This window comes from Calidris pugnax, unplaced genomic scaffold (genome assembly GCF_001431845.1).
Source record: "Calidris pugnax isolate Ruff unplaced genomic scaffold, ASM143184v1 scaffold103, whole genome shotgun sequence".
Lineage (NCBI taxonomy): Eukaryota > Metazoa > Chordata > Aves > Charadriiformes > Scolopacidae > Calidris > Calidris pugnax.
Window position 1 is genome coordinate 8,367,637 of NW_015090990.1, and position 26,849 is coordinate 8,394,485.

At 34.8% G+C, this 26,849-nt stretch overlaps 1 protein-coding gene across 1 annotated transcript in view; it reads right to left on the bottom strand.

Annotated features, from left to right (window-relative positions):
- Positions 1 to 26,849, bottom strand: part of SLC25A12 (solute carrier family 25 (aspartate/glutamate carrier), member 12) — a 49,586-nt gene that overhangs the window by 15,881 nt on the left and 6,856 nt on the right. The window contains exons 3-10 of the mRNA XM_014954311.1: positions 22,869 to 22,984; positions 13,891 to 14,030; positions 11,409 to 11,555; positions 10,216 to 10,354; positions 8,787 to 8,880; positions 8,058 to 8,142; positions 2,657 to 2,741; positions 2,018 to 2,176 (exon numbers count right to left, since the gene is read on the bottom strand). Of these exons, the coding sequence (XP_014809797.1) occupies positions 2,018 to 2,176; positions 2,657 to 2,741; positions 8,058 to 8,142; positions 8,787 to 8,880; positions 10,216 to 10,354; positions 11,409 to 11,555; positions 13,891 to 14,030; positions 22,869 to 22,984 (965 nt within the window). The remainder of the gene's footprint in view (positions 1 to 2,017; positions 2,177 to 2,656; positions 2,742 to 8,057; positions 8,143 to 8,786; positions 8,881 to 10,215; positions 10,355 to 11,408; positions 11,556 to 13,890; positions 14,031 to 22,868; positions 22,985 to 26,849) is intronic.

The following is a 26,849-nucleotide window of genomic DNA, read 5'->3' on the forward strand; positions in this document are numbered from 1 at the left end:
CCAGCCTGAATCTCTGATCTACCATGAAAAGAAAATCCAGCTCTGCAGCGCCTACAAGCCTTTAAAAACTCATAAGCATCAGACAAAACACCACAAGACAATCCCCCCGACTCCTTTTCATTCAACTGAACTCACTGAGCACACGTTTGGTGTGCCAGAGAACCTGGGACCCTGCATGGTCTAGAAGACACTTCATTAGTTCTGAAGTTGGATGCCAGGATTCAAAAGTGTCACAGTTTTCTTGACCAAAAATTATAAGTTTTTATTTTAAAAATGAACTCTCCAGTACACATTAAGATCTATTTTTTAAACTATGGCAAACAACTCCATTCTACTGTTATGTTACAATACCATTAGTATAATCCATTTCAGGAATACAAGAACCCAGTAAGAGATCCACAGTTGACTCCACAAATGCTTCCGTTGATTAACTTAATATACTTCTAAGACCATCTAATTCTATGAGTCCAAGATCATACTAACATACTGACCATTAACTGTAACACCTTCAAAACAACTATATGAATTTCTTATGCTCAAAAATCTTAAAGACAATTATTAAACAGACTATTAAAAAGTTTAACAACCTGACATTCTTTCAAACAAGCACATTCTTCCTCAAGTGTAAAGCATTGCTTTTAACCCATCAATGAATCAACCTTGATTTCAAAGTGTTTGAAAAGGTTAGAAAACAAAAATAAAAATAACAAGTGATCAGTTTTAGAAGCTATTGTGCAAAAAAATGTTTGGGTGAGGGAGGCAGTGAGAGAAAGAAAACTGTACTGTAGAACAGCACCGTAGAAATAGTGTCATAAATGTAACTCAAGGAGTATTTGCTTTTGTGAAGATTTAGCAACAAAAAAGGAAACCAATTCACTAGTAAGATCTAATTTACAGAGATTGCAGCTGTGTTATTAACATTTTCACTGACATATTCCTCCCTCTACTCACTTGCACAGCAAAATCCTCTAAGACTACAAAAAACCTCTTTAGCCAATATCCATAGGCTACCACATGCAAAACTCCTCAGATACTGTCCTTAAAAGGACACTGCCCGATGCCTTTATCAACAGAACACACTGCAAATCAGAAAAACAGGCTGTGACCATTACAGAAGTGAGTAACTTGCTCCAACTGAAAAAAAAAAGGTGCCAATTAATAAATACCTTACTGATCCTTATGAAAATTGTACACTTCATTAAGTTATGTGAAATTACAATTAAAAATAGAGACTTCAACTAAATAGCAATTTCAGCGGACTGGCTAGCATGTACGCTCTATGTAAGTCACCTTACTGATGGGATAAAAACTCTTTCAGGACCTTATCCAAAGCTAAAACAAGATATAAGATAGCTTTCTATCCAACTGATAAAACTGATTAAAAGTTGCTTTGAATTTTTTACCTGTATTTTAGAGAAAGATTTTTTCCTTTTTTTAAATGACAACTTTTACGAGTCCCACTGTGGATATTTTAAAGTAAAATAAAGCAACATAATACAACAGCAGGATGCAATTTCTTGTTCACAGCATAAAATCATAAAACAAGTCCCACTACCTGCAAAAGCATAAGGGATAAGATCTATCATCCAGTTTAACAGGCACATTTCAAAATTACTGCCTTTCATCTCTTAACAAAAAAATATTTGCAATAAAATGGATCTTTATTCCTCAGATGCTAATCTGCTCCTGCTGTTTGCCCCTGGCCAAAAGTTACAACCCTTAGTTTGAGAGACAACAATCACATCCACAACACTTACACCCCAGAAATTAGCACTTTAAACAACCTATGCAGCAAGGAGCAAAACAGTAACAAAAAAACCCAAAAAAACCCCCAGTTTTTCCCAGCAATTGTTAATGATGAACAGTGCTCAAGGTAAGATAAATATTCAGCTCTATGAAATAGAAGCAAAATTGTACATTATGTCAGTTTCCTGTTTTTCCCATAAGAAATTAACTGTTGAGGTATTAAAATAAAAAGTCAGAAAATCCCCCAACTTGAGATGTTTTATTCACCTACCTCTGTAAAGACCAAAAAAGCCTTCAAAACGCAACACCTTTTTAAAGCAGTCAAAGCTGTTTTTATACATCAACTCTCCTACAACTGAACCAGTGGTGCGTTGATTCTGCATACGAGTTTTCACCAGGTCTATGGGATACACCGCAGTAGCGCCAACAGCTGTAAGAAAGCATTTGAAGTATTATTTCTGCAACATCCTTGTTGGTGTAGTACATAACTCTTATGATGATTTTCTACAACATTTATTTAAACACGAAGAATATGTAAGTTGGTAAGATCTCTGATATGCCGCAAGTAAGAAAGAACAATACTGGAAAAAGTCTCATGGATAATAGATTACACTATTACGTAAAACAAGGTAGGTAGAACAAAGAAAACCTATCAGAAAAAGAAGCAATCTGAATTAACAGTAAGGACATTTGTTACTGGAGTAGAGTTTTGGAGGACTGTGAAGGGATGAAGGGATACTAGAACAGAAGTGGTATGGGAAGAAAGGGAATGGCACAACCAAAAGCAGTTCCACTCTCCAGTTCTTCACGTGTATAACCAAGAAATGCACGTTAGATAAGACCAAGTAGTCTATCAAGAAAGTGTTAAACTAACCCAAACTTGAAAACAGAAACCAGAAATATCACTCACCTCCAGCAATCGAGCCCAAAGTGAACCTGTAAGCTGACTCAGCTACCTGGAGCCAGACAGGCCTGCCTAACTCTCCAAAAGATTGCTGTGTGAGGAAAAGAAAAGAAAAAAAAAATTACTTGAAAATCTGCATGGGAAAACAAAGATGCCTGTGAATTGGCTTTTATAACATTACAGAAAGAATCGGATAAAAACTGGTAGTTTATGCTGTGGAGAGAAAAAAAAATTACTGTGTAACTTCCATTACACCTAATGAATGAAGTACATGTTTCAAATACTCGTTTCAGAAAATACTGTTGTTACATATTCCTAGTATAACTGAAACAATTACGGTCAAGAAAAATTAGACAGAAACTCAAATAAATTTTGCTACTTTCCATTCTGTTGCCTTTGAATTTGTAAGGCATGGAACCCACTTTTGGGTTTCATAAAATTCAGTGTCTCCAAAGGAATTCACTGTCTCACAGACAGCATCTATTAGCACTATTTTAAGATTATATACATATTAATACATAGCATAAACATGACATTTCATGTCTTCAAAACAAGAAAAAAGTCAATTATTTCCTGAAGTATTCTCCACAAGACATTTTTAGGCAGTTGATAATTTGCAGTTATGATGACCTCTCACTTTAATCACATCCGCTACTCTAAATGTATTAGTGTTTTAAATAAATACAAGTCTGCACACAAAATATTTGCAGAGATTCATAATTATATTATTAGGTGGTTATTAGAAACAAGGTAACTGATAAACAAGATGCAAGTGTTCACAAACTTGCACTATAAAGTCTGCAAGATGGGCCAAATTTTCTTCCAAACACAAATAAGGGGATTAGAGAAGAATTTACATTATGCAGTATGACTTGTCTGGGTTATATAAGTGGCCAAGATTATTAACTGTTAAAGTCCATATTAAAGCAGATACTAAAGCCCATCTCCCAAGCACAAATCTGTTCTTCTTAAGAGCACCCTGTGCCATTAGCAGATGTGCTCCTGACAGCACAGCTGGAATGTACACAGACCTCAGACTGCTACCGGAGGCTTTGCTCTGATGCACATTGTGAACTCGCCATGAAGATTATCACACGTGCATTTCACACCCAACTCACCAAGGCTACTTAATTAAGTTACGTTCGGCTTATCGAAGCTCTGGAAAGTGGAATATCCACAGAAAGACAGCACATGCCTCAGCATAAGCTACTCTGTTTCGACTGGTATTACACTGGCTGTGCCAAATCTGCCTTTATTGCATAATGTTACACTGTATGTACACAACGCAGGACAAAAGCCTATGAGATTGAGATGGGATCATTACCTGTAAAAAACCCCAGGAATTATATTTTATACAATTTTTCCTCCCCCAACAACATAGCTTAACAGAGAAATTCTGGGTAGCACCAAAATTTCAAACTGCAGACGTGGACCAGCACAAAAAAACATAAATCAAACATATTGCCTCTACAAGCAAAAGGAAGCAATAAATCTAAAGAATGTCCTCACTAGTCTCAAAGCACTAAATTTTCCCAATCTAAAAAAAATCCACAAAAAAACCCCAAAAAACCAACCAAACAACAACAGCAAAAAAAACCCCACAATAAAACCAAAATAACCACAAAAAAAAAATGTCCTCACTAGTCTCAAAGCACTAAATTTTCCCAATCTAAAAAAAATCCACAAAAAAACCCCAAAAAACCAACCAAACAACAACAGCAAAAAAACCCCCACAATAAAACCAAAATAACCACAAAAAAAAAATTCTAAAATATAGAGATATTTCTTTTGATCCATGTAAATAAAAGACACATGCAATAATAATACCCCAATAAGGCTTAGAAACAGGACTGGTTCTTCATTCCACAAAAATTTTCTCCTAGTTTTAACACACCTGCTTCCTTTTAGCTGTTTTAAGGTTATTCTTTTTCTTCTAAGCTTCACAGAATTCTCTTCAAAATCCAATCATTACATTCAGACATTAATCTTAATGAATACATCACTGGATGTTAAAAATCAAGTTCTTTGTGAAGGAAATGGCACTTTTATATTATTAAATAAGTGTCCACAAAGTTTGCTGTTTACTTGTGTGTTCAGATGGATATGTAAATGAATGTAATTAATGCTATGGCTTTCAAATCATGAATATTTATAAACAGAAAATTACTGTAGCTGTCATCCCCATAGGATATTCAGCTGCTAGGCTTTAAGAAAATCTTACACAATGAAAAAATTGACAATAAAGTAAACATGGTTGAAAGGAGGCTAATTTCCATTTCTACCAAATCTACAAAGATAGAGCGAGTTTATGTAAAAATTTAGATTTTCCTTTAAGAAGGAATTTTGAAGTCACATAAAAGTGATTACAGACTTGTTTTCATTTTCCAGAGACAGCTGGACCTCACTGGAATGATATTCTCTCTTGCACAAAGGGGATAGCTTTCATTTTATCAAGATAGTTAAATAAGTTAATGTAAGGTTCACTTAGGATATGGTCGAGTAAAAGACTGTTCCTTATAAAACAAAGAAAATGAACGTACTTTGCTTTCTGCTGTCCTCTCTTAACGCAGAGCATAGAATAGGATGAAAATATAACGTATTATGAGCGTGAAAAGAGTATATTCTGTTCTAGTGATAAGTGAAAATTTTATTATTGAGCTCATTTTGTAACAGTGCCAAGCTACAACGTTAATTCTGAAGTGTAACATAAACAAATTAGTATTTTGTCTGCTCAGAAAGGTGAGTGCCACAAAGACACCAATTATCAACAAAGTTGGCAGTTAGGAATGTAATTACAAAACTTCATCAAAAATATTTCTCGTTAGTCTGAATAAAAGTTGTATACACATTTCTGCATCAATCCATTCCATTGTCCATGTCTTCAGGAATCCATAGGAAGACTGTTACCACTGACTGGGTTTTGGACACCTAATTCATTGTCTCAGATCTGTCTAATTGCCTGAGAACAACAGAGTGGTAACATTAAAAACAGACCAGACACCGCATTTCAGACCAATTTTTTTGAAAGAGAACTGAATGATCAAATCCACCTGTAATAACACTAACCAAAATACACTCAAAGCCTCACATATGGAAGACTTGCTATATTCTGTATAGGACAATTTTTCAACCATAGCAGTTGAACTAATTCATGGTTTTCCTTGTACATACTTGTATCACTTATACATATCCTAGATTTTGTAGTGGATATAACTGCTTAAAGGAATTTCTTTGCAATATGTGTAAAAAGTGAGCTGAGAAATAAAAGGCTTTACAAACACAAGCTTTTGATTTCAGACAGACACCTGGGACACCCAGCCACTGGGAAATATGGGACATTCACGTGGTGAACAAGGCACAAGTGATTTTATCCCAGCACTGCCACTTTATCTCAGACTACCCTGCAGCAGCACTATCTGTCACTGGCATCACCAGGGCAGAGAATCTGAATTTCACTTCATGGGAGACTGTAGCTTAGAATGGCTGACATAGGTACTGCTGCCAGCTGCATGGCCTCCTGCCCCAACAGCCTAGATGACTGAGCTACTTGGGAATCAGTTGTTGCATCCCTGCAATTCAGGAGCAGCATTTTAACACAACTCATGACCAGTGTCAGATTCCCAGGAACGCTGAGCTGCAAGACGTGGCCGTTCAGCAGCTGATTTGTAAGAAGCTCAGCTGTCTGTGCACCAAGTGAGGTGTGGGCAGCTGGGAGCAGAACCCAGCCCAAGACTGGTGATGCCCACTCGGGAGTCAGAGCCCTTGGATATTTTGATAGGTACCCCATAAACTTTTAACGCAGATTGAAAGAGAGAGAATTGGAGTTGTTAAGACATTGTAAGAAAACAGGAACCTTCAGTATGAAAAATTATATTTGTCTACTGAGTACACAAAGATGTATTTAGTCAGAACTATGATTCTCATACAAAAGAACCATACAAGAACTTAAGAATTAGATATGCTACTTCCCTTTGTATATTAAAGAGGGAAAGGGAATGTGGAGACATCCTTGGAGCAAAATGTGCTGGTTCAGATGAGCACTATTTTATTCTCTTGAAAAGCTTACTTGAGAATGTACAGCTCTGTGTGTAACTACAATTTCTCATGAAGTACTAACAGAAAAAATAAATAAAAGATTGCGCATCAGAAACTTTTAAGACCAGGTCCTATTTTTTTTCTGTTTTGCAGAATAAACACCAACATCCAACCAGCCTAGGTATTTTGTGATAATGCAGCAACGTAATTCACCATGTTTGTATGTCTCCCTTTTGAATCTGCTGTGTAGCTGTTTCAAAGATTTTCTTGAGTGTATTATTTTGTATATATATTATTAATAGTGGAGTTAATTCCCCCTGAACTACTCTCATGAGAGCAGTCACCTGCAAAATGCTCCAGAAAATGGATCTCCCTAGAATATATACGGAATGGAATGGAATGGGAAGGAACTTCAGCATCAGCAGTACTTTAGGTTCAACCTTAGAAGGTAAAATTTAACTCACAACTTAACTAGCATTCAACAGATCCATTTGCAAAAGAAAACCTCTCACAGGTTGAACCAAAAATATAGTGAAGATAAGCCCCCAAAATCTGGATTTATTTTTAACACGAGCTTGCAAGCTGTACTCCTGAAAGTGTGCGGTATAGTACCCAGTAACTGTGGTGGAAAGTCCAAATGTAAACTAATAATGTTTGATCCTAAATCTTCAGTTCTTACAATTGTAAAAAGAGCCATCAAAGTAAGAAACAATTTATACTCAAAATCCTACTGCACAGTCTGAGACTCTTATGCTGTACTATACATGTATAAATTTGATACGGAAACTATGATAAAAACAAAGCTAACAAACATGAAAATAAAGGTCTGGTGAAATAGAGGGTTAAGATTTTTCATCTTCTAATTCTACCCATTTCATCAGTCCCAATAAATCTGAATCCCCCTTCTACTGTCTAGGTCAGATAACCAACAAGTACAGTAAAATTCAATGTTCATTTTAGCTCAACGGTTAAGCCCATCATTTCATCCAATTTTAAAAAAAAGAACACATTTACAAGCCTTGCATTTAATACTCATATTTTTTACTATCTCAACATAATTTTACAGTTACAGAGTTAGATTACTTAGTGAAATGAAAGGCCTTTTCAGGAGTGAACAAATGTATTCACAGTAAGGAATCTCTACATGCTCGTATCTTAACAGGCATGTGTAACTTCAATGTAACATCTAGTATCTTGTTTAGACACATACTCAGTAGTCTGCCCCACTTCTGTCCTTATAGCAATACACATAAGATGTTTCCCTTGTTAGGAATCTGTTTAAAGTGTATTATTCTTATTTTTCATATGCAAGTACATGTAAACATTCAGCTAACTTCAACAATTTCATTGTATGTATATCACTTTTACCTACCTGCCTCTGGAGTTCTGCCAAGTTGTAAGGTAACGCACCTTCAGCCAGTGGTGCTATTCTCTCAATATCTGCCAAAGTTAAGCGCCTTTACACAAGGCAGAGAAAAGCAAACTACTGTTAGATAAAACATCAATCATATTCAATATAGTATTCCCGACCACACACCACAGAATATATCCTGAGTTTGAAAAAAAATGCCTGTCGTAATTGAATGCACATCTAAGAAGCCTGCTACACTGCAATAAAGAATCCTTGGATTTAGAAGGGCATTCTCTTCTTGTAGCTCACAAGTGGAGATAAAGGGAGCTTGGATTATTCAGAAGCAAGTTCTTGATTACCAGCAATAAGGGATATAATACACAAGTTAAATTATTTCTAGGTATTCCTACCTAAGATTTCACATGTGTTAAAGACTGATGAAAAACATCAAGACTTAAAATCAATAATATGAGTCTATTGTAGCCATTTGGGACTGCTGTAATGTATTTTGCTGTTTATATTTATACCTATAATATGAAAAATAATAATTGTGCTTGATATACACTATTCACTTACAAATACCATGCATACACCAAAGTCAGTTTACATTGAATAAGTTGCCATAACAAAATACAATGGAATACACAACTTTTTAAAATTAAGATGAAAATGAGTAGTTTTCACACAACAACAACAAAAAAACCCAGTACAGTGACGATTTTTAAAGTACAAAATTAATTATTATGTTACCCAGTAACACTGTATAAATCTGCAAGTTGGTAGAGAATATCTATTTCCAGTGGTGTAACTTGTCCAAATCGGATTGCAGAGTGGGTAAATTCCTCTGGATTTAAAAGGGAAAGAGAAATAAAGCAATTGTGTTATTTGTGAAATTTCCTCTTTAAATACTCACAAATAACTTTAGTATCATAAAAATGAAATCTATCACCAAGAAGCAAAACCCATAATACAAAGGGAAAATATATCTGTAGGAGAACAGCTATCTTAAAACAGGCCTTTTCAACACAGAGAAGTCTGACTCCACAGCTTTGATTTTCGGTAAGAATTCATCAAAGTCAACAAAACCCCTCATATTGGCAAGCTTAATAAAAGCACACCCATAATTTGTGCTTCGTGTTTCTGAAGTTCTGCAAAACAGAACAGCACAGAATAATGGTCCGTTACTCACAGCTTTAAGGGCAACTGACTCATCTATTGCCATCACGTCCAGATTTCTTTCTCTGCTAGCTCTGAATGCCCCCAAGCTTAGGTATTCATCTAGCCAAATTACACAACATGTTCATGACACAATTGGCAAGCTACAGTAATCAATTCTGTGCAGTGAAAACACAGTAGCTTTTTTTCACAACACAAATCCAAGCAAGGTGCATTTCTGTATCGAGGCAATTTGTTAGCACAATTTGGAGGATGACGACAGGCATTTTATGCTTTTCTTTAGGGATGAAACGTATGCAGAGCATATGGACATAAACCAAAGAAAAAAGAAACAAAAAAAAAAGACCTTGGCATGCTTTTTACCACATATAGGCTTGGCTGGTCCCATCCAATATAGGTAATAAAATCGGTGATAAAATCTGTCATAAAATGACTACAAAAGCAGTCCACTCATGCCTGTGGCAAGACTGAAATATGACAACCTTTCATATGAACAGGGATTAGCTATGTACTAACAGACAAAAACTATATATAAAACCACTTCAGCAAGTAAGTACTAAGAAATTATAAATTATTACAGTTTTTCTAAAAAAGATTTAATCATGGATAAAGTAACTGGAGGTAAAACAACATGGAGATTACTAATGATGAATTTTTAAACTTAATCCATTCTATCACATTTCCTAGGTACTTTCTACCTCTAAGCACCTATGCACCCCTTTCAAGGAGTGGTAAAATCCTCAATAATATACTGACTTGCAGTTATCTATTCAAACTAGTAAGCCCAACACAGCTCCTGCCAGAATCCCAATTCCTCTCCTTAACGAGCTAGCTGAAAATCATTACTAACCTGTGAGGATGAAAATCACTCTTTAAACACTTTCACAGTAGCGCTAACCTTGTATACTATTGCAGCTTCTGACTTGCCTTAGCCCATATGCAATACCAGATTACAAATTGGACATAACTAGAAGATTAATAAAATGTAGGAAATATACTTTACCTTTTGTGACTTCAACATCTTTTCTTGTACCTGCTATATTACTGTATATCTTCCTAACAAGATCCATGTTATTCAAAAGGGCATTAAATGCATTGAAAAAGGAGAAGCTGACCTGATGTGCAACAGTTCCACCAGCTACCTTTAAAAATTAAACGAATGCAGTTAAGTGTCTTAAGCCCTTTAACAACATCTTATTACAAATTACAGAAACATTGCTTTGGGCAAATAAGGAAAGAATTAAAGATATCTTTCTATTCCTGTAATTTTAAGATATTTTTAACAGAAACATGAGGGGAGAATTATTAGACAGGATAATAGTTTTTGCAAAAAATGAACATCAGGAAACAATCAGGAAATAACAATATAAGTAGAATACTATTCAATTTATCTGACATACATACTAAATGTGTCACTGAGTATTTTTCTAATATTCTATTTCTAATCGAGAAATGCATATGAATGCTACTTTAGATAAAGGCACTGACTTCTTGCATCACATACAGTAGTGACCATTTCTTTCGAAGTTTAAAGTTGGTAGATACTCCAAATTTTACAGAAGACAGTATGCCTTATTAGTTAGGCAAGGCAAGACTTATAGGTAAAATAATACGATAAAAGGTATTACTTTATAGTTTATATAACTTTCATTCCTATATACTTTTTATACTATATACTTTTAGCTTATAACTTTTATGTCATTACTTCACCTACAGACCTTGCCAGAAGACTGCTGTGACCATATTACCTCTACAATCTACGTGCTGATTTTCCAAATTCTGATATGAAAAATAAAAGAATGTAAAAGTATATAAAAGGACAAAACTGTAAGCAGTCTTCACCTTTTGAGAACTGTCATATATTCAAATATAAAAATGACATGCTTTTTTCCTAAATGAATGTTCTTTCTGTGCCAAGTCCAGTTTGCCCTGGTTTAGTGGAAAGTACAGTAGACTAACTGAAACTGTTTCCAATGGCACTTGAAGCATGTAAACCAGACTGCCAAACTTTTCCACCACTGCAGCCAAGGAGTGCTGCCATGTTTCACCCTGCCCACTCTGTTAGGAAGGTGATAATCTCTAGCACCAAGGCGGTGATAAACAGGTAGGAGAAGAAAAAGTGGGAGAGAAGCAGCAGCATCTTAAAACAGTACAGCTATTAAACGTTGGATTCAAGGCACTTTTCTTTACACTTACTGAAACTAAATTTTCTTCCACAAATGGAGTTAGCATATGTGACCGAAGGGTAACCATGATGTCATTGAAGTCCAGCCCAGTTATCATACCACTTTTATTTTTGTCCTTCAATGCAAAGGCTTGTCTTGCATGTTCTGACTGCAGCTCCTAGAACGAATAGTCAGAAATAGCGATTAGACGCAAATTCTGTAACTCTCTGTTCCCAGAACTGTCACTACAGCATGCCTCAACACATGCCTCAACACATGCGTGCATGTAGAACACAGCACAACCGTAAAGACCAGCTCAACCAAAACAAGAAGCCTTCAGACTGATTTTATCCACGGATTCATTCCTTTGTCAAAGAAAAGCCTCAATTCAACTGTAATGAAACATGCACTTTCACAAATGATTTGAGAAATAAGCTTCACATAGCCGTGTCCTGTGTGCTACCAATTCCTTTATTAAATACTTAACTGCTAGAGAAACTTTGGATATTGATCTTAAAGGCTAAAAGTGAGCTGATACCTTACACATACAAGATGAAATATGACTGAGCTATTAGACTCATTGAAAAGTACCTGAAAATAAACAGGACAGTGGAAAATTATATAATATAGATTTAGATGGCCACCAACAGCTACCTCCCATAATTTCAGAAACGGTCACTCATTTCAGGCAATTCAAAACTCTTATACAACCTGTAAAAACCTTCACATAAAGCACACTGCAGTAACCTAACCTCAAGATAATAATGATGGTTGTAAATTCTATGTCCAGAAAAAGTTGTTTCCTTCTATTCAAGCAAACAATAAAGCACATTCAGCTATCATCCAGACCTCTAGAAGCAGATAAAATAATAACCATGTTCTGACAGACAATAAGAAGAGGGCAAACTATCTAGCTTGTATCACCTTTACAGTAATTTCTCTAGTCTTATAACCTCAAGATCAAGGTTTTCTAGATCACGGTGCAACAAGCCTGCTCTAATCCAAGTCCCAAAGCCCAAAGGTGCTACTAGATCAAATAAGAAAAACAACCTGATGTAAAAGGAGGGACAACAATATCCAACTTGTGTACATATTGAAATTACCACAGTCTATACTACCCTTCCCTGCTGAGGGGTTTTATTATATGAAGACAGTAGGAGGTTACTGTATCTTATATGGCAGTATCTTGGAAAAAATAAAAATATCACTTTGCTCTGGGTTCCCAGCATAAAGATTCTTCTCACTAGCAATCTGATTTTTTTTCTGCACTAGTGTCCCAAAATCATGTCATATCACTTAAAATATGCAGTACCAATTGCTGGCCACTGTTTACTCCTTTAAAGTAATAACATCAAGTTATACTGCAGCCTTGAAAGACTGTGTCAAACTCTAGTATCTCAATTTACAATACAGACTTCAGATCCTATCTAGTTTGACATGTTTTTCTAGAATTTGCTCTAGATTTAATGTTATCCTGGACAATAATTACAGATGATATCAAAGTGCTTCTATCACTGCCTACTTTTAAGACAGTATGTCCAAAATTACTTTGTTCTAAAGACCAGTTCTAGAAGTGCATAATCTATTTTTCTTCAGGTCTACTAGACAGAAAAATATAAATAAACATAGGGTGATCACTGCATGTTAATTTATGAAATTCTGTGCAATTACCTACAATTCTGTGAACTCCGTTCTCATGAATTATAAGGTACATTTCTCTTACTACCCTCTTCCTCCATCCTTTGTAACTGATGTCTTCCCTTTACTTCCTTCTAGTGTAATATTCAATTCATAACATGTTTTTAACTTTTTGGCTTAGCAAACTCCAGTTCCAGGACTGAGATCCTCTAAAGCCTGATCCCTAGACAGTGCTTCAGCAGCATCTCAGGAAAGCAGATTTGCCTCATATGAAGCTGGCTGCATTTAAGACTAAGTTCCCAATATGTGTGTCAAACAATAAAGCACATTCAGCTATCATCCAGACCTCTAGAAGCAGATAAAATAATAACCATGTTCTGACAGACAATAAGAAAAGGGCAAGCTATGCATGCCACTGAGAGAAAAAAAGTGTAAGTATCAGGATAATGTTTATAAAACCAGAAGAGATGTTAAAGAAGCTAAAACATCTATATGGGAGGTTTTATGGTTAATAATAACTGGTTATATTAAGGATGCAATCTTTCTCTGCTAGAGGTTAGTTTTGCTATTAAATTCCTATGACAGAAAAAGTAGGCCCTCAATCCAGTTGAACAACAATCAGTAAAATGGTTAATTTCATAGACAGTGTATTTAGTCCCATTCTTTTATAGGATGGCATTCAAGTTAAACCACAATGAGTACACACTGCTTACAGAACTGGTATGGAGAAATAACAGTTCATCATAACTGTCAGGATTAGCATCAGATAATGATTATCACTACCAGAGTAAGTTCAAAATTTATAACAGCATTAGTATATTACTAGAAGTGAAAATGAATTTCAGTTCTACTTTAGAAGAAGGTTAATAACTGACCTCAAGAAACTGAGTGAACTCAGCATAGTTAAGATGCTTCTTCCTGTTATGTCCAAAATGCAGTCGAATAAACTCACAGTCCCAGTTGAAGGGGATATGATGATGAATAATAGTTTGTTCAAATATTTCTTTGATATTTGCTTTGGGAGAGGGAAAAACAACAGGTAAGCTTTAGGGTACAGTAAATCTACAAACATTCCAGGAAGTATACAAGCAAATGATGTTTTAAGCAGCTGTTTAAAAAGTGTTTTAGTTTGTTAAGAATAATTGCTAACCAGACCTTTACAGACCTGTATGAGAACACATTTGCGACACAACGTGATACTTTTTGTATTACTGCATAAAACCTTGGTGTGAATGTTTTATTTAGTTTTAATTAAGAAGCAATTTCCCTCACACATGACAAATAAGAGCAATTTTGCATTCTGATATAAAAATCAACAGAGGTTCTCCATCTCTACTAGGAGTCAAATTAAGCCCTTTATCAAGAGCACGAATACCTGCATTACAATCTCGTGCAATATTTGTCATACTAAATATGTTTGATTGAAACTTGATTATTACAATCACACTGTCTGAATATGTCTATTGAAGATAGGTATAAGAAATGCCATCTAAAACATATCATTAACTCAGCAGAAAGCACCTTATTAAAAGCTTTTGATAAGGCCTTAGCACAAAAATCAAATCCTATAAAACATAATTGCTAGTCTCAGTTATTAAAATGTTTTAAGATAAGTGAAGATAGAGATGTCCTCTTTTAAATGAAGAAAAAACCCTGTCATTTCAGAATATGGAATTCTCCATATGTATACTGTACAACTGAAATCTCAATGCCAAATGTATTATTTGAATTCAGTCAAAAACCTCATCTGAAAAAAAAAAAAAAAGCATTCTTTATTCATATACAGCATTGCCATGCTGCAAAACAAGCCTGCTTTTTGTGCAATCACCCAACCACATAATCAGTCTAACTGGACATGTAACTGCAACACTTTTCAAAATACCCAAGTTGATTTCTTCTTATCCTAGAACCTTCTAACAACAAAGATAAAATGGAGCACATAGCTTAAATTTGAAACAAAGTAGAAAATATTTTAGCTGAAAACACACCTATTCTTTCATATGATACAACAAACAGTTCTGCTAAAAGACAAAGTGCAATGAAAAGAACTTTAATATAATTTGATAATTCCAACAAGAGCTATTTATTTGGAGTAAATATGTTGCTTTCTCTATGCTAAAGGCCTCCATGTTTCATTCATACTTTCAATTCTACAGCCATTCTACTAGTTCTAGATCAAATCTAGGCAAATCACTACATTGTTTTTGTCTTTTCAGCGAGGAGAGGAAGGGGAATGGTCAGAACAAATCTGTCTCAGAACGGGGACATAGGAAGTAGGATTCCTTGGCTAGATCATCTGCTTCACAGTTACTTTGGGATTACATATTCAAAAGGCAGATTATGGCTAGTAAGTGATTTAACTGTAATTTAGCCCTTACTTAAAGGTCAAACTTAGACTATAGTCAAAAAATTGCAATTTAAACCAGAGTTTGCACTGCAAGGAGTTGTTCAGGTAAACAAGAAACAAAAAACCACCCTGACTGCTTGTAACTGTCCACTCATATCTGTTCACCGGTATCAATATGCAAAGTGAGGGTTAAAAAAATGAGAAAGAAAGTACCCAAAACATAGTCGGTGCTAAACTATTTTGTTTTGCCATACTTCCTTTGAAAGTTTTGTCTGTAGTAGATTCATTCATCATTGCTAGAGGGCAAGGAACCAGGAGATGCAAATATAAACTCCCCACCTACCACTGATTCTCTGCAGCTTCTGACCAGGTTACCCAGAGTCTTCTTGCACTGCAAACACAAACGGATCAGTGCAGCTCACTAGTGAGCTTGTAAAATGGCACTGAACTGTGGATGGAACAGATGACACCATGGCTTAATTGGATCTATTGGCTTGGCTACTAGCATAGAAACAGGGTGCCAACTAGTGACTACTTGCACATCTCTAAAATTGACTTATAATGCACACCGAGTTCTCCTAATGGAAATTTAGGAAGGAATGTGCTGAATCAGCCAGAAAATTTAAATTAGATTTTCAATTGTTTCCAATGATTCCTGCTTTTAACCTTGGAGAAAGGTTAAAAAAAAAAAATCATTTTTTTAATAAGAACATATTCATACATGCTCAGACAGATCTTTCAAATACTCTGAGACTTAAACCTCTGGTCTTTTCATAACTCCCATTCAAGCATTTAATGTATACTATTTAAACAACCAAGAATCGATTTCCTACACTACTGACTTTTCCTTCTGAAAAATGTTTACAACCAGTTGTCAACACAAGTCAAAATTCCTCAGCACATAAAAATAATACTGGAAAATTAATTAAGAAATGTATATTTAATAGTTGAGTGTACTGGTACTCAAAGAATCCCAGTGGTAGCTAACTAGCTTTAAAAAATGATCTCTGAATTAGCCTGCTGCTTCTCTGAAAATTGAAGTGCCTTATCCATCTTTCTTCCACAGGCAACCACTCACAACCAGTAATGTATACTGTGTGTATTACAGTAGTCCAGGTTTTAGAATAGGCTGTTGTATCTAATGTTTAATTAATTCCATGTTGGCTTTGTTTATGAAACATTCAGGTACAGGAGCAAAACTGTGTACCTGTTGTGAATAACTGACACAGTTAAAACCATTACAACTCTAAATACAATCTTCCAAAGCCATTTGAGATTCTCAAACATCTCTAGATTAACACTAAAATTTACTACTTCTACTCAAGAGTAGCAATGCTTTCTTCACAATATATCAAGAATACCTTTTAAATCCAATTTTGTTGACTATTCTCTTATATTAAAGGAAATAGCCATCACAATGTGATGAGAAGCAGCAAACGGACAATCACATTTCAGAAATTATACATAATGTGATCATCACCTACACTTTCACCACTGTGAATTAGGATCGCGTCTTATTTTTAATTGATTTTTTTCACAGCAAAAGCAAAGTAAACAAACAAACAAAAAACAGGTAACATTAAGGTTCAGATGCTGGGGGTTTTTTCTTTCTTTTTTTTTTTTTTTATCTCTCAGTCAAAACCCAGCAATGCTTCTAAATTAGGATGAACTACACGTACTTCAAATTTCCAACAGAGCTATTCTGCAGGGGGCAAACAGCAAATTATTTTTAAACCCTTTCATTTTAGTATGACATTTTACAGAATACGTTCGTTGTCCCTGTCCATACATGTTGCTCATTTACTAATGTCTTCTCCTCCACTTTGCTCACCTTTCAGCAGTGGAATTCTTTCCTACTGATCTGATAACTTTCTTTCCAGGCTTATAGCAATGCATTTTCTTCTCAGATAGGCATACAAGTCAGCAGCCTGATGACATACTCAACTTACCACCAGCCCCAGGAACAATAAACCTACCACTCTAGTGCACTAGTACATTACCTCCAAGGCAACACGTATTCTCTCAAGATTGCTTCAGAATTTCCCCACCCAATCATTTTAAACAAATTATAGATGCCTGGAGCAGCTCTCTGCAGGCAGCATACACGTGACTGGCTCAACCGCCATCCAACACCGTTACCTCTCGGGCTCAGAAAAATGAAGTAAGAAAAACAAAGGTTTGAGGCAATACTGGATTTCACAGAAGGAGGAAGAATACTTTCTCGGGAACACTAGGATGTCTTGATGGGGATGAGCTCAGTACCCCAAGCAAGCGTTGAGGTAGTACCTATCTTTTTGACTTGTCAGATCCCCAAGAATCTGAGTGGAAACCTCACGCAATTCCGGTGCCATCAACCTGTTAATGGAGCTTGCTATTATGTCTCACCAGTGATGGAACATCAATCACACTTGTTAGAGACACAAAAATATAAACTTGATAGTTTTAAATACTAGCATAAGTATGCTAAAGGTTTGTTCTTTAACAGGGCAGTTTTTTTGAATTTGTCTACTCAGTCATCTACAGTCCCATTTATACATATTTGAGCCTTAATGTACATAATGCATTTTAATGTATTCTATGTTGCAATTTTTCACTATTTTTGCTAACAGCAAATTTTACATATTTTCATTTTCAAGCCTAAAATAAAAAAATCACAGTTAAAGGCAAAAAGACTTTTGTAGCACTTGATGCATCAGAAGTATATTAAAAGTGATCCAAATGTAAACAATGCAATAATTGCTTTGACATGAGAGCAAAATGACAAGTGGCAGGAAAAGTGAGAAAGCTAAACTGGAAATAGCTACATTGTATTTCTGCTTTACTTTAAAAGGATTAGTGATTCTGTTTAAGATTAATAGCCATAACAACAAATTGTTGATATATATAATTTTAATGTGGAGTTCTCCTTTTCTGCTCCCTCTTGCTGAACTATGGTTTTGAACTTAATACCACATTATTATAAAAAATAAGGAAGGGTTCCCACCCTGCACTACTCACAAGTGTTTAAAACTGTGGTTTAAACCTGAAAGCATCATACAACAGGAAAGAAACAATCAAGAAACTTAAAAATATGAGGACAGAAGGAATTCATAACATACAGTGATGCTTCTACATTATCTGTGTGTGCTAAGAAAAATGCATCTTGAAAACAGGCAACTAATGTATGGCCACCGGGAAGCCAAGAAAAAATAGCAGCTTTAGTTTACAGCACACTTGATAAAAACATGGTGTTCTTCTTACATCCTCAGATCTGTTGCCATTTGATTATGAGATTTTTTCTGTTTACCTTTTAAACCGTTTCCAGCGTTTATTGTTGCAAATAATACTTTATAAAGCAGAATTCCTAAGATTAAATCCAAATCCTTGCACTTTCAATCCAATTGCTCTTTTGGAAATGGGGGAGGAGTGAGTACTAGGAGTGATCTGTGTTTCCTGAAAAGTAATACTCAAAAGCAAGAAACTGTAACAGCATACATTCAACTCCTTTCTCTTGGTCTTCTCATTTCATCTTCTTCCAGTGTTCTCAAACTCTATGTCCTGATTAAGGGAAATCTGGACTTTCTCTCCAAGGTTAAAATTTGTTTAAGAAAATAGATTGATAAGATTTCAGTATCACCGTATACCCAACTTCTGAAATTATTACATTGTTTACTATTTCAATTCACCAACATCATGGTAATTTTCACATAGTTGCATTACTAGGTATCCAATCCCCTTAATCACCCAGTGCATTTAAAAAAGAGGCCATTATACTCTGCAAAATATTTTTCATTAGATTTTGAGCTGCAGGATGTTTTCAAAAGCCTTATGTTCAGTTCCATAAATATTTTCCAATTATCTCCACAATAATATAAAAATTCTGAATACAGAAGAATCATGAACATGAAGGCAATAAAATTGTTTCAAAATCTCATTATTTTAGCTCTACCCTTCTATCCATACCAGCATGGGCATTTAAATAAAAGAGCGTATCTGAAAGTCTCCACTTTATCAGAGAATGGCTTTCTTTGTGATGACTCTGCAAGGAAGAACCGCTGGAAAAAGCCTGGAAATTGTACCTCCCAATTAAACGTGATACAGTCCAGATTACTGTATAGTTTGCCAAAGGGATAAATTACAAAGAATCTTTTTACTTACAGTTAGACAACCTATTTTTGAGAGAAGTTTCAGTGCTAGTCACAGACTTCACCTTTTAACCACAGTAAGGATTATCTGCTTCAACATCGAAGCAAACCAAATAGCTTGAGCAGATTTAATATTTAGGTTTCCCTTAACCTGAAATCAGGTCAAAAGACATGCACAGAAGAGCAATAAAAAGAAGTTTCCTTAGTACAATAGCATTCATTTTATGAAGTGTTTTTAAATATTTCACTCCTGTTAAATAGCTTAGTCAGTTACATGACATGATCAAAAAAGCAAAGTGGTTGTCAGTCTTCTCTGGCTACAGAACGCAATCCTTTTAAATATTTTATAGTTAAAGTAATATTGTAAGGGATCATCATCACTACATTCCCCATAAAATATTCACCTAGGAATCATTTATGATGACATACAAGCATTTGATCAAGAAAATAAATGCTTCTTTTCTATTTCTCCATGATTAAAAAGTCATTTAAACTACACTCTCGCTTGTATCAATGGGTTATTAAAATAATCGTTTTATTGCTTTTTATTCACCAAGGTGACAGCAAGTCCAGTGCAGCTGAAACACGTGAAGAGTACTGAGCATGCTGTACATACAGTTTGTTTATACAAACTAAGTTAAATTTCATGTTCTGGCAATAGACCTACTAAACAAGTATTGCAGCACACTATCTGTGCGTTTATGAAAGTCATTCATACAGGATTTCTGGATGTCCAAAACTCCTGGAAAAATGTTCCAAAACAGTAAGAAAGTAGGTGTCATTAAGGTGACAGAAGGCTTTCTGTTTCAACAATCCCAATTAACCTATGATATTGCACAGACAAAGACATTGATTAGCGTAGCATAGCATAGCCAAAAAGTATTGCTACTGAACAGTTTCTAAAGAATCATAAACTCTTTGTGCTCTTCCATTTCTCCACTCATAAGACAAAGGCTCTTCTGTAATACAATTTAATTAACAGTTTCCTTGTTGGAGAGTTGGAAGCTAAACTTCTGAAGAGACAAGTGGCAAACTGAGACTAAAGAGGACTGCAAGAAGCTAAAGTGCTCAAGTATGGTCTGAGTCCGTGTCAGTACACAAATCCTAAAAAGGAGACGTGAACCTGACTGGAGCAACTTACTTTCCAATACAGCCAGCTCAAAAAAATCAACAAGTCTACTTAACTTTCTCCAGATAACTGAAAACCTGATCAGACCATGATAGTTTCTGAAAATGCCACACAGTCATACCCAAATGATTTTGAGACATTATCTCACGTCCAGCAAGGCCAGTGTTGGGTTCACGTTACTGGCCTAACAGACTCAAGCTGATTCTGCGTTCCACTTCCCAGCACCTCCACCCCCTGTTCCAGATGCACAGTGAAGAAAAATCTCAGTAAAACCCTACCACTTCTGGAAAGACTTACTGGCTTGAGTTAGCTTTGGAACCAGGGCAATCACATCCATGCAAAGAAAATCTTGACTCACATTTGCTCCCATAACCAAAATGGTTTATCTGCAAATTGGATACATTACACACTCATAAAAGAGAGCTAACTTGTCTGATAGCAATTTTCACATGAATTGGATAAATTTACACCACTTCAGTGTATTTCTACTAGTTTATAACAACCTTTACCTTTAAGAGCTAATTTTATATTCTCCTGTTTTTATATGAAACTAAACTCTATGCCTTTCGGTTCATGTAGTTTGAATATGAAAGAGTGCAGGATTCATTTACTCAACAGCATCTACAAGACTGACTTGGAAATTGACTGCAGAGTTATTAAATCCTGAACATGTCATATGTCACCATTCACATTTCTTCCACATGCATTAATTTGTACGATATGCCTAGGAAGTAAAAATAAGTAGCCCATGTTACAAACAACAAAAGAAAAAAAGGCAGCAGTAAATGTGGGAACTGTAGCACAAAAATATGTAGCACTGATTTATTACAACATACCATTAAATATAGTAATGTAATTGATTTTGTAAAAAAAGAAACCAATAGTAAATTTTAAATTTCCTACAGTTTCCTATTGAAGATTTATCAGCCTTATAAAAAAAATCAGCAAAAAAGATATGAAAAAACTTGTGCAACCTTCTGTTTTACAGTTTCCCATTTGTGGTGTTCTTTTAGCCTTTAATATAATGATGTGGTCTTAAAAATAACAGTTCTCAGTCTGATTGAGGAATCTGTACACAGTCCAAAATTACTTTTTGTTCATTTATGGAACCAGCTATTTCAAGTGTGCTCATGAGAGCTACAAAGTGCACATCCCCGTTTTGTGAGATTATTAAATACACCATCATTAACATGGTCACACTGATTATAGTAGTTTGTCTACTTCCTAATGATTGCATTTACTGATTTCACCTTTACTTAAGTTCTAAAGATTTTCTTTTCAAGATGTTGTGTATGCAAATTGCTTAGTATTTGACCCTTCAGGTAACGATGTAATTTAACAGACATCGTAAGTCAAGCAGTTTGTTTCCATAAAAAGACACTTGCATATTTTTTTCAACAAGTTGTAATAATTTTCATAAGAATGAAATAGTACAAACAGCAAGTGGTTACAAATCCAAACATGGTTTGTATTTTCTTTATTGAGAGTTTTATTCTTTTGAATAGAAATAACATTTAATTCTCATTTCATTTCATTGAAATTCATAGCATTGATTTATCTAATTTTCATAAACATATAAAGTTTTAAAAATAAAAGCTAGTCCTCCTGAAACTGCAATGTTAATAACAGTTATTTAACAACATCATAAAGCAGTATAGTTAGGTTAAGTAATTTTGTCCAATTACTAATTTATGTGATTGGGGGGGAAGTAACAAAACCTAGAAGGTCATATTTTCTTCCTAAGTTTTCAAATATATGATCTAGTTGGAAGCTACACTCATAATACTAAAGTAAGATTTGCTCCTCAAGAAAAGGAACGCTAAACTAGGAATTCAAAAAGTTAGACCACCTTCACTTCTATATTGATCTCTTACTGTATTGAATGACAATTCTTCAAAGATACATGGAGATCCAGAATGTATTTCAGAAATCCCTCATCACTGAAGTAGCTCAAAGTCCATGACAAAAAAATGTACTTAGGATGACGTTGAACAAAACAAGATTGTGTGAACTACTTCAAGAACATGAAAAATCTTGATTCAAGGAGACAACGCAAAATATATTTTGCTTCTGTGCATTTCTTAAGTTTGTATCACTTGAAAGGAAAAAAAAAGTTCTACTTACGCAAACTCTTAGGAAATCAGTACAGTACTGAACAATATGCATTTCTATGCACCAATGGTGATGAACCCTTATTATGACTTATACTATTATAATCACTTTCTAAAACTGTTTTTCTTAAGATATTCTTACCAAATGTTACTTCGCCATTGCCACTCTTGTCAAATAACTGAAAAGCAACAATGAATATTGCATCTGGGGTACACAAAACAGATTCAAATGCCAAAAATTCTTGAAAGGAAATCAGCCTACAAAGAAAAATACAGAAGTTATAAACATTTCCAAAAATTATTCACAACACAAATGATATTTTCTGTTTGATGCTCTAGAAAACTGGATGACACAATTATTAAAATAAAATTCTAATATAAAAACGTTAAGACACTAGAAACTGAAAAAGTACGTTAAATTTAAGTAGTTACTTAAAATTTATGCAACTCAGTTTCTTCCTCTATCAAATGACTGAATTCTTCATACCCATCAACAACAAAATATAATAAATTCTCCGTGAAATAACTACCTTATAATTACGAATGTAAGCAGACAGCACTTAAAAAGACATAAAAAACCCACAGATATTCTACCACCATGAAATTTACACAGCTCATTATATTACTAATTTATATATGCATTTCTACTGAGAAAGAAAAGATAGTTTAATGTAAGTATAGGAATATACTATAAAATATATCCATTTTCTTAATACAACATGTAACATTCATAAAAACCAAACAGATTCAGATAAAGTTATACTTAACTATGTATATAGAAAAAATATTACACTTCAAATACAACATGAACCACAAAGTCACATACTTGAGGACAAGAAAGAGAGAAACTATAATAACAATTGGACATAAGGACAGTTAGACATGACTAAGGCAGGGGAGGACTTGAGCGTAACAGCAGACCACAAGATTCTGACCTGTGTATGCAAGACAGTCACCACACAGAAAAATGCAAATCTGGATGCATTAGGAAAGCTGTTTCAGTGTGAGATAAGGAAGCAGCAGTATCCCCAGATAGGGTTCCCACAACATCACTGGAATGCTGCATAGAAATCCAATTCCTTGCGTTCAACACATATACAAAGTCAGACTGGAATGTATGCACAGGTAACTTATTAGGATAATCATAAATAACTTTTCCAGTGGAACTTAGCCCATTCTGACTAACAGAGAAAACATAGACAGGATCCTAAGGCTGTATGTAAGAACAGCTGCAGAAAGACAAGCCCTAAACCAGGAGAAGGTAAAGGATGATGTTGGCACAAGAACAAAACCACATATCCATAAAGATATTCAGAGCAGGCACATACTGTGGACTTTCCAGAATTCTGCAGAAGAGCCTTAGGTTTTAACAGCAAACTTGGTTTATTAAAACTACTACTACTGTGTGTTTTCATCCTTGTAAAAATAGGGGGCTCAGCTCGATGACTTAGAATATTCCACCCAATTACAAGTTCCTGAGCTCAGTTTATAGAAATAAATGATGGGATATCTATTTTAGCATCAAATAAATTATCAATGGGAATAAGAATTTCAATTAAATTTTTTAAATTAAACGAAAGAATTACTATTTCATTAGATACTGTTAAAACACAGAATATCACTATAGATGGTATATTTTCCTAGAAAATATACATAATTGATCCGTGTCATGGTTTGGGCCAAACTGCCCACTGAGACGAATTTAGTACTCTTCAGATGAGATCATTAGCTCAGTGATTACTTTACACATATGATGCTTACTGATAAAGAGAGAAGTATAAATTCTGCTCCCTACAGAAAAAAAAAAAATCAAGCCACACTATTCATTAGTTTATCTAGTCTTTCTCTGTCAAAGTACACATAAAGCAGAACTAAGATACTTTAAACAAGGTTACATATGTTAACATTCTTGTATATGTGCATTACACAGAAAATATAGAAAAAAAAGTCATCGTTTTGAAAGGACTTAAGATGGCAAATATAGAATCATTATATTAATTTGTAACACTTTAACCACAAAAATCAAAGATGTGAGAATGGTTCTTTGGATGCACCAAAAGGATGAGCTTGGTAAGTAAGGGTTTAGTATCAGAGAAGCAGAATATCCTTTAAAATAATTGTAAACAATATAATTTCAAAATATACCTCACATACAAGCATAAACCTGACATACAAATTCACTCCTAACCAGGAAGCTTTATAAGTGACAGAATCAAGTGACGATCTTTGTTGAATGCATTCGTAGATGCCTGAACCTGAAAGAAGCCGTCTTCAGAGGTCTCACTTTAACAGTGCCTACAGCGAAAGGAGACAGACACATTCAATTTCCTTTCCATATATTCAATTTGCAATGACTAAGAGCAGGGATATCCCCTGTGATCCTCCATTATCCATTAGGGTGGAGATAACAGGAGCTGGATTAAACAGAATGATGGAGCTTCCCACCCAATCACTACTCAAGTATTATTCAGCGAACCCGCTGCATTACAGAGTCCATAACAATATCAAATCACTCACCTTTCATTTTGTCTGTAACATTTTTTAAAATTTCTTTTCCTCTTATTTCTTCTGTACAGTTACTCTTCAACGGCACACAAAGTAAGCCATGTGTTTACAATTCTTCTCCATCTTTCCTTTTTTCCTACTACAACTCTGCTCTTTTTTCCCCACACGACACTGCTTTTAAATATTACATATAATTCTGTTGTGACTCTCAATTATGTGAAACATTGATTTCTTCTTCAAGACTTAGCTTAAGAAGAACACATTTCCAAATTTTAAGAACTGGTAAGCAGAGTAGCCAGAAATGAGCAATGAAAATGAAGAACTCTGAATGATTGCTGTGAAACTTTGAAGGTTTGAAGGGAGAAGAACATCTTTGATTTTAAAGCTGCAATACCTGCAAATGTTAACTGACTTACATAATTAGCAATCTGGGTTTGCCACACATATGTAAGTAGATATTCGTATATATATTCAGAGTATATGTATATTCTGAGAGGATATGTATCCTACTTTCAAAAGTAGTGCCTGCAGTCTGATGACACAGGAATGCTTACCTATGGCATCAGCAGAATCCCACTGTATTAAACAGATAGCAGACAAGGCAGTTTAGGCCAAATTCTAATTTAGACCTCATCCCATTCATTTCTCAGAACATGCATTTATAAAAATGACGAATGACGAAGAAACACTTTGAAAGTGAAGACTCATCAGTTTTAAGGACTACCTTACCAAGTTCCACTAAAGCAAACCAGTATTGTACTGTATTAATGGGAGAAGGCAATAGCACTCTCAAACAGTTAAGTAAGTACCATCAGGAAGAAGTAAAAATACATTTTTTTAAACGTATGCCTACAGACAGCCAGTTCCAAGACATGCTTTTTTTCTAAAGTGCCAAACTCAAAATAAAAAATTACTAACATAGGAAAGTTACCAAAACCATGTTACATATTTATTTGAAAGGCAAGCAAGGCTAAGAGAATATGACAGCAGATACAGGAATGACATTTTGTTACAGAACCTAAAGCTTCTCCATGACACTGCGTGACTTTGGGCTGTCATTTAACTTACAAATGTCTGTATGGAATAGGACTACTGATACTTCCTTGGACTTCATAAAGTCATTTTAAGTCCGTGGAAAGATGTAATGCATTCTGGAAATCAGTTGAAGATTATAATAAATATTCATGCTACAGATTAAACTCTCTGTGCAGGTGATATAAGACCCTAGATTTTGAAATATTATACGTCACTACAAAAGGAAGAATGTGAATGCAAAAATAAATAAATAATCCAATTATCATGATGGGGGTATAACAAATTCTTCACATGAAATACAGATTAGAGATAAATATAGATTAGAACATTTAGCAGAATACATTTCAGACACATATCAACAGGTATTCAGACAGACAAACATTTTGTATTGCAGACCCTATGACAGTAATTCCTATTCCCACTGTTCCCATACAGAAGTAGATAAAGCACACTTACCTCACTTTTGATCACCTTTGATTACCTCACTTTAAACATTATCCATATTAAAACAAAACAAACTTACATTCACAGAGAAAGCAACAAAAAAAGTGATGCCTCAATGCAAAGTTTTCTTGTAGCAATA